Genomic DNA, 9,181 nt, shown 5'->3' with positions numbered 1-9,181 from the left:
CATGATTCATCAACAAAAGTACATTAAAGAAATGCTTAAGAAATTTGGGATGACAAATGGAAGATCTCATGATACACCTATGGTAGCCGGGTCCAAATTGGACAAAGATGAAGTCGGTAAGAATGTTAGTGAAAAGTTGTGTAGAGGTATGATAGGCTCACTTCTTTACTTGACCATAAGCCGTCCCGACATTCTCTTTAGCGTTTGTTTATGTGCTAGGTTTCAAGCAAATCCTAAATAATCCCACTATAAAGCCGTCAAACGAATTTTTCGGTATTTGATTGGAACACAAGATCTCTACCTATGGTATCCCTTACATTGTCCTTTTGATCTCATAAGCTTTTCGGAAGCGGTCTATGCGGGTTGCACAGTGGATAGAAAGAGCACCTCCGGAATTGCAACATTCTTGGGTCCGTGTTTGATTTCATGGGGCTCAAAGAAGCAAAACACGGTAGCTCTTTCAACGGCCGAAAGTGAGTATGTTAGTGCCGCACATTTTTGTTCTCAACTTCTTTGGGTAAGACAACAACTTCTTGATTTTGGTATTATTTTTGACTCCGTTCCCATAATGTGTGATAACACGAGTGCAATAAATATATCGAAAAATCCTATTCAACACTCTAAAACCAAACACATTGATATCCGTCATCATTTCATTCGTGATCATATGGAGAAAGGACATGTTAGACTTATTTTTTGCAAGACGGAAAATCAAATTGCCGACATTTTTACTATGCCACTTGCAAGAGAACATTTTGAGAAATTTAGACTAGAAATTGGGTTAATTAATTGCTTGTGATCTCTAGTGTGAGTCTTGCTAATTCCTCTAAATGATTAACTAAAATGGACATATGTTATTAAGTGTTCTATGTGCATCCATATCATTTTTAGACCGAAAATTGACACCATACTCGTGAGTCGATAATCACTCAACATCATATCTAAATTTACGTTTATATTATGCTACCTTGCTTTTAATTTTGAGTGATCAACTTAATTTATTGGGCCAACTACCTCCCACTTACCTCATTTATTGATTGGGCCACTCTAAACTTTAACCCCCCGTCCAAAATCCCACAACCCACAAAACCTTTCACCTTCCACACTCCCTCCATCTCACCTACCCTAAAAGCCCTCTTTTTACCGACGATGGTCAAAACTTCTTTTAACACCACTATTCCCATAAAACCCGCAAAAATGACCAATCCATCCACATCATCAGACCCACCACCTACCTCCAAAACCATGCCATCTCAAAGGGAATCACACGCCTTTCCCCGCCATCAAAATCTACCCACAACTCCATCACCAACCCCTAACCCAGAACCTGTAAACCCTCACCCAACTCCTCTCGCCATTATTTCTCCAAATAAGTTCCCATCTGACAACATTCCAATCTCCACCATGGTTGGGCGTCGAACTCGAGGTGGTCGCAAAAAGGGTACTGCAGTCTCAAGCTCATCCACCGAAACCATCATTGTGGATATTGATGAAAATGAAGAAACTCCGTGTGATATAAGTGTGAATCGGACTAAGCCTGCCGATTCTGTTCCAATTCCGGCAAAGAAAGCTAACAAAAGGAAAGAAACAACTGCTTCATCGTCTTTACCTCCTATTTCTGAAAGTATCGAACAGAGTGAAGTTGAAACCGCAACAATTGACCCTTCTGTTGAACCCTCTTCCAAAAAATCAAAACCTTCAAAGAAAAAATTGGTATACCTCTCACCATCAGATTCCGTGTCCCTAATCTCTAAATGGGATATGGCTAGTGTTGGGCAACAACTTGAAAATCTGGATCTCCCTACTTCAATCTACAAAAACTGTGAAAAATTGATGAATCCCAAAGCTATTCACTCCCCTCGGGTCTACAATCAATCTTGGTATGGGTCTCCTGTATTTCATGCAGTCCGAGATATGATTGTCGCTCAAGGTTGAGAAAATCTACTGGAAATTCGTGAACCTGTGTTTGTAAGTGAGGTGGTTCAGTTTTTCGCGACGGTGCATATGAACAAGTCTGGTGATTTTCTCACGGCTAAGGTCAATGGTAAGCCCCTCAAAATCTTTCAATCTGATTTTGCCTCTACCCTTAAAATTACACCCGGAGGTTATGACGATCTCCCTGCCGAGACTTGGATTCCCTTACCATATGCCTCCCCTTTAGCAGTTGCAAAAGTAGTTTATCCCAAAGCAGTGACCTGTGGACCCGTATTATCCTTACCTATTTTGTCCCACCTGTTTTGCCCTTCTAAAACTATTTTTTCACTCCTTATTTCTTGCTTGGTGGTGTATGTTAAACTTTTTTTAGCTTTGGTGAACTATGGTTAGACTATGTTTAAACCATATGTTTGTGTTGACCTTGTTATCTTGTCACGTTTGTGTGTGTCTTTTTGAGTTTTCTTATGTGTGCTTGCTCTTGAATGCTTTTGACATCCCTGCCCTTTTTGATGATGTCAAGAGGGGGAAAAGGTAAACTAATGTTCTTAATCTCGTTGTATATTGGTTAACTCATAACTAAGCCTAACCTTCACAACTTTTACTCTTGTTTTGGGGCAATGTAAACTTGCCTTGGTAAGCTTGATATAAGTTCTTGCTCCATAAGGTAATATAGTTCCTTCTCTCATATGATCTTGCTTGATTAAATCTTGAAATAAGTTGTTTACATTCGTTTTAGGGTTTGTCATCATTAAAGGGGGAATTTGTTGGGTTCCTTTGATTGATGATAACATGCCCATTTAATGTGTGTTATCTTAGTTTACCTTTTCAGGATTTATGATCAAATCAAGCTTGGATTAAGACGTGTTGAATTGTTGATCACCCAAAGTATTGAATCATAGGCGTCATCTATTGTACAAGTTAGATAGTAGAGTATCTTACAGTAATAGAAACAGTCAAGACTACTGTTACTTTCACAAGTAACAATAGTCTGGACTGTCACTATGATCCGTAACACTTGAAAGTTATTTTTATTTTTCGAAAATCCTTTTTACTCTTTTAAAGCAACTCATATTTTATAAACAAACTTTCAGATTTATCTATGAAGAATTGGGCTTCTAGAAAATGAGTTTAGCTAATTACCAATTAAAATTGTTTCCTCTTTGTGCCAATTTGACCTCTTGGTCTTTTATAAAACAAGGTTTGCTTTTTGCCATTTTGGTGAAAACTTGTCACCTCGTGACTTGTTTTCCACCCTTTGTTTTCTGAAAAACCAAAGGCTCCTTTTGGAAAATTACAAACTCCATTTTCTTGCTTTGCCTCTAAATAAAAGTACCCTCTTTTGTGCAAGTTTGGAAAAGTGTTGAATCTCAACACATGTGATGATCCTTGACTTTCAAAAACCCTAACACCTACCTTGCTTGTTCTCCCTATAAAAAGCGTGCCTCATCTCCTCATTTCCTTAAGACTTCTTCTCTGAAATTTCATTCAAGTTTGCAAAATTGTTTTGAAAGCTTAAAAACCGAGTCTTTACATTACAAAGTTTTAAAAGCCTTCAAGTGTTACAATCATAGCTACTGTTGCTTTAACATACTAGACTCTCTCACTTATGAACCGTTGATCTTGTAAAGTTGTCCATCTCAATTCTTGTTAAGAATAAGCTAGTGGAAACTTGATCCTTATAACGTTCTAAGTTTGTGTGTAGAGGTTAGGACGGAGTAGTCTTTAGCTCTTTGGCAACCGGAGTAGGTTGCGAGTTAACTTGTTCTAAAATGAGATGAAACTAAAAAAACCCTAATGACAGGCGATTATCAGGCGACACAAAAGACGATCATCTACCATCATTACGGCTTGATTTTTCTTCAATATGGCTCGTAATTCTGCATCCAAATCTAAGACAAAACAATCTGCTAATAGTAAACGTACAAGTTCTCAAAAAAAAGTAAGGCTGAGTCATAATGGAGGAGGAGTAAAGGGACCATCTGAGGAGGATGTGCAAAGAACCAAGCCTATGCATGAAGTCAATGGTGTTACTGGTCTCTCCTTTGATGATGAAGAGGAGCCTGCTGCAAATACCAAATTTGTGACACAACGTGGTAAGAAATCTAATGCAAACTCACAAACTGATAATCAGACTGAAATAGAAAAAGGAATAGAGACATCTACAACCCTAGTGGAGCCCTCTCCTGCCATTCAAACACAGATGGAGGAAGATATTTTGCAATTCACTGCAGATGATGTGCAGGAGAAGGTAGAGTATTGGAATCAGGCTGTTGTGTGCTTTGTCTTACGGGCTAATCCACCATGGGAGGTGTTAGAAGGTTATATTCATAGAATATGGAATAAACATGGCATTGACAAGATTTCGTTCCTTCCTAATGGAATTTTTCTTGTCAGGTTTAAGACCTTGAATAGTAAGGAAGAAGTGCTTAAGGCTGGATATCACATGTTTGATAACAAACCCTTAGTGGTTAAACCTTGGCAAAGTGATGTGGACCTCCTTAAAGAGGAGGTAAAAGTAGTGCCAACTTGGATTAAACTGTATGGTTTACCTCTAAAATTTTGGGGTAAGTGTATGCCAAAGATAGCTGCTTTGGTGGGACCTTATGTTAGGTCTGATCCAGCTACAGAGGCCAAAACCAGGCTGGGATATGCTAGGGTGATGGTTGAACTAAAAGTTGGGCACAAGTTCCCCACTTGTGTTCAGTTTAAAGATGAGCATGGCAGTTTACTGAAGGTTAAGGTAGAATATGACTGGAAGCCTAGTATTTGTTTGAAATGTAAAGGCATGGGACATGAAACCACTGAGTGTAGGAAGTCTCAGCAAAAGAAACAAGCTCTCCCTGTAGTTAGGAAAGAATGGAGACCTCTGCTTCAGGTAAAATCAACTTTATCTATGACTGAGTATCCTGTACTGTCCAGTCCAACTACTCCTGCTCCTAAACAGCAACAACTTGAGAAAAAGGAGGAGAGTGACACTGAGGACATCATAGATCTGGATGAAATTGAGAGACAACAGGATAGTGCAAGAAAAAATGGTGACCCTCCTAACCCAACTGTTTCTCATGAATAACATTGGTTTTTGGAATGTGCGGGGTCTTAATAGTGTAAATAAACAAAAAGTAGTTAAAAATTTTATGAATAATCATAGGCTTGGCCTATTTGGTTTGCTTGAGACTAAAATTAGTGGTGGAAATGTGGCTAATGTAACCCTAAATTTGTTTGATGGATGGTGTGTGACCACCAATAGTCATACTCATAAGGGTGGAAGGGTTTGGATGTTATGGAAGCCTCAACTTTTTGATGTACATGTATTAGCTTATAATCCCCTGTTTATTCATGCAAAGATTACTGTTAAAGTCATAGGGAAGAGTTTCTTTTTAACCTTGATTTATGCCTTCAATGATGGTAAGGATAGACTTGAGCTGTGGAGAAGTCTGAAGTATTTTGCTCACTCCTGCTCTGACCCTTGGGCTCTTGCTGGAGATTTCAATTCAGTTTTGAATCCTGATGAGAGATTAGGTGGGCAGACTAAAGATGATGATATGGAAGCCTTTGTAGATTGTGTGACTGCTTGTGGGATGGTTGATATCCAGGCTACTGGTGCTTTCTTTACCTGGACAAATAAACAAGATGCTGAGCATAGAAAGTACAGTCGCCTAGATATATTTTTGGTCAATAATGAATGGTTAACTGGATTTCCTGATATGATTGGACACATTCACCCTGAAGGGTTGTTTGATCATAACCCCTGTGTTATAACAAACAAACACCTGGTTGTCACTAAGAATAGAAGTTTTAAGTACTTCAAATGTGGGGTGGTGCAGCTGTTTTTCTTCCTAGGGTTAAGACAGTTTGGGATGAACACATTTACGGCACTAGGATGTTCTGTATTGTCAAGAAATTGAAACAGTTAAAACCTGTCCTAAAGGAGATTAACAAAGAATGCTATGCAGATATTGAACTCAAAACTGGAGAAGCAGAGCAGGTTTTGACAGCTATTCAAAATCAGATTATTGATGATCCCAGGAATCATTTGCTTATCACTCAGGAAAGGGAAGCTCTGGAAAATCTCAGAAGACTGACTAAAGCCAGAGACAGTTTTCTTAGTCAAAAGGCTAAGTCTAAATGGCTTGAGGAGGGTGATGCTAACACTGCATATTTTCATGCAGCTATCAGGAAAAGATGCATGAGTAATACCATAATACAGATTGAGGATCAGCATGGGAGAGTTTGTTCTGAAACTCAAAGTATCCGGGATGCATTTCTAGAGTATTATAATGGCCTACTGGGCAGTAGGAAACTCACTGATAATGTCAGGTCTGCTGTTTTGGATTTTGGAAAATATTGCAATGAGGAGCATATATCTATTCTAAACAAGCCAGTACTATATGAGGAGGTCAAACAGGTTGTTTTTTCCATTCCTATTGATAAAGCCCCAGGTCCTGATGGCTACACAAGTGGGTTCTTTAGGGATTCATGGGAGTTGATTGGCAATGATGTTGTGAAGGCTGTGCAGGATTTTTTTCACACTGGTCAGTTGCTCACTCAACTGAATGCAACTAATATCAGTCTAATTCCTAAATGTGAGAGACCAAAATCAGTTAAGCAATTCAGACCTATTGCTTGTTGTAATGTTCTTTACAAGGTTATATCTAAACTCCTTTGCAATAGATTAGCCCTGGTCCTCCCTGACATTATTCATGAAAGTCAAGGGGCATTTGTGCAAGGAAGGTCCATCATTGAGAATGTGTTGATTTGTTAGGATATTGTTCATCAGTACTCTAGAAAGAATGTTTCTCCCAGATGCTTGTTTAAAATTGATCTACAAAAGGCCTATGATACAGTTGAATGGGATTTTGTGAAGCAGCTACTTACAGGTCTGAAGTTCCCTAGTAAGTTTGTTGGCCAACTTATGGCATGCATAACTACCACTTCCTATACTTTGGTGCTAAATGGGAATAATTTTGGGTATTTCATGGGTGAGAGGGGTCTCAGGCAGGGTGATCTAGTGTCTCCACTCATTTTTACTATCTGCATGGATTACTTGACTAGGCTAATTGTATTTGCTACTAGTAGGTGGCCTTTTCACTATCATCCTATGTGCAAAGCTATTAAACTCACTCACCTTATGTTTGCGGATGATTTGTTGATGTTCTGCAAAGAAGATGCTCCTTCCATCATTTTCCTTATGAAGGCCTTCATTTCATTTTCTAATACTTCAGGACTGCAGATGAATAATACTAAGTCAGAAATTTTTTTCAATGGAATGAAGGAAGAGCTGTAAAAAGATATATTATCAGTCACAGGTTTTCAAGAAGGAAAAATGCCCTTTAGATACTTGGGAGTTCCAATTCAGCCTGGCAAAATCTCTAAAAAGGATTGTAGTAGTCTTGTGGAGAAAATGGTGACAAGAATCAGGAGCCTTGGAGCTAAAAAGCTTTCCTATGCAGGTAGGGTTGTCCTCATCAACTCTGTTCTTAATACCCTCTATAACTATTGGGCTGCTATGTTTGTTATCCCCAAAGCTGCCATTAAGAGAGTTGAGGCTATTTGTAGAAATTACCTATGGGATAGTTCTACTGAATATCAAAGAGTCCCATTGGTGGGTTGGGATAGAGTAACTATGCCTAAAGCTGCAGGAGGATTAGGCATTAAGAAAGCTAGTGTCTGGAATATAGCTTTTGTTGGTAAGCTGGTTAACTGGATTTACACGAAGTCTGATAGATTATGGATCAAATGGGTTGACAGTGTCTACCTCAAAGGGTCTTCCTGGCATGACTATACACCAGCAAATGATTCTACTTGGACTTGGAAGAGTATTTGTAAGGTGAAGGAGAAGACTAAAGATGGCTTCATTGATAATGTTTGGACTCCTCACCAGAAAGGCTACACGATTGGTAATGGCTATGATTGGCTTATGGGGAATTATACGAAACAACAATGGTCTACAATTGTATGGAATGACTGGAATATTCCTAAAGCTTCTTTCATATCATGGCTCATTATGCAAGAAGGTATTAACATCAAATCGAAACTCTATGCCTATGGTTTCTTTCAGGATGACAAGTGTATTTTGTGTGATACTCAGTCTAAAACAATTCCTCATCTGTTCACTGAGTGTGAGTTTAGCAACAAAGTTCAGAAGTGTGTTGAGGATTGGATTGGTCGACCAATGCCTACCTTCAATGAACTACTGAATACAAATCGAAATAATTTGAAATGGAAAGCACTAGCTATGATTTTGACGACTTACAGATATCTAATCTGGGCTCAACGGAATCATGCGAGGATTGAGCTAAATGTGTTGAGGCCTCCAGTGGTTGTGGAGCGGATGAAGAAGATGGTCCAGTTGCAAATCCGACGGAGGTGTATGAGTAAGGATGGAATGAGTGAAATGGAAATCCGGAATTGTCTAGGTTTCTATTGATAGTTCGCTTTGTCTGATTTTGTTGCTGTTGTTTTTGGGTCGATTTTTCCATATGATCTCGTTGTAATTGGGGAAGTTTTTTTGATATATATATAATACATACTCACATTTCACCAAAAAAGAGTTAACTTGCTCTAGGACGGAGTAGTTTTTAAACTTGTGTCACAACCGGAGTAGGTTTTTGGTCTTTTTATTGTACGGGTTTTTAGTAGTCGGAGTAGATCACTAAAATTAATCAATAAAAAGTAGATTGGACGTAGGCACTTGTGTTCTTGCCGAACCAATTCAAAAATCTCGTTTTTAATTTTACTTGCCTTATTCCGCTGCTCTTTATTATGTTTGTATTTCTTTTGCTTAACTCTTGAAGTATCAGTTCCACATACTGTCACATTTGGTCTGCAGTCTGTACTTCATAAACTGAGACAAATAGCAACAGTCAAAACAATTGTTACCTTCATACTACAGCAAACGTCCATTTTAATACTCGTTTAATCTCTCAATATTATTCGAAGTATTCTTCTATCTCTTTTCATCCTACAACTTACTTTATGTCAATAAAGTTTAAGTTAAAAGTTTAAATATTACCTAATTCACCCCCTCCCCCTCTTAGGTACTTGAATACATACTCTCAACACACAAGTATGCAATGCATGAAACTAAATTGTCATTTTGGATTTTACAAAAGTGGGAGCAATTACTTTATCATCACCTAGATGTTGCCAAGGTGGAATAATAGTCCTTCTTTTTACGAGGACACCACACAAAATTGAAACAATCAAATGTTAACCAAGTTAGAAAAGACATAAAATTCTTGTCATG

General features: G+C 38.4%; 1 protein-coding gene across 1 annotated transcript; it reads left to right on the top strand.

Moving 5' to 3' along the window:
* The first annotated feature begins 7,258 nt into the window (after window positions 1-7,258).
* On the top strand, window positions 7,259-8,362 carry LOC141640831 (uncharacterized). Its single transcript, XM_074449512.1, has one exon. It carries the CDS (start codon window positions 7,259-7,261, stop codon window positions 8,360-8,362), a length of 1,104 nt encoding a protein of 367 aa, XP_074305613.1.
* Window positions 8,363-9,181: the final 819 nt, after the last annotated feature.

The sequence above is a fragment of the Silene latifolia genome, chromosome 2 (genome assembly GCF_048544455.1).
Source record: "Silene latifolia isolate original U9 population chromosome 2, ASM4854445v1, whole genome shotgun sequence".
Classification (NCBI taxonomy): domain Eukaryota; kingdom Viridiplantae; phylum Streptophyta; class Magnoliopsida; order Caryophyllales; family Caryophyllaceae; genus Silene; species Silene latifolia.
Note: the sequence above shows the minus strand (reverse complement) of the source record. Positions and strands in the feature narration are given on the sequence as shown.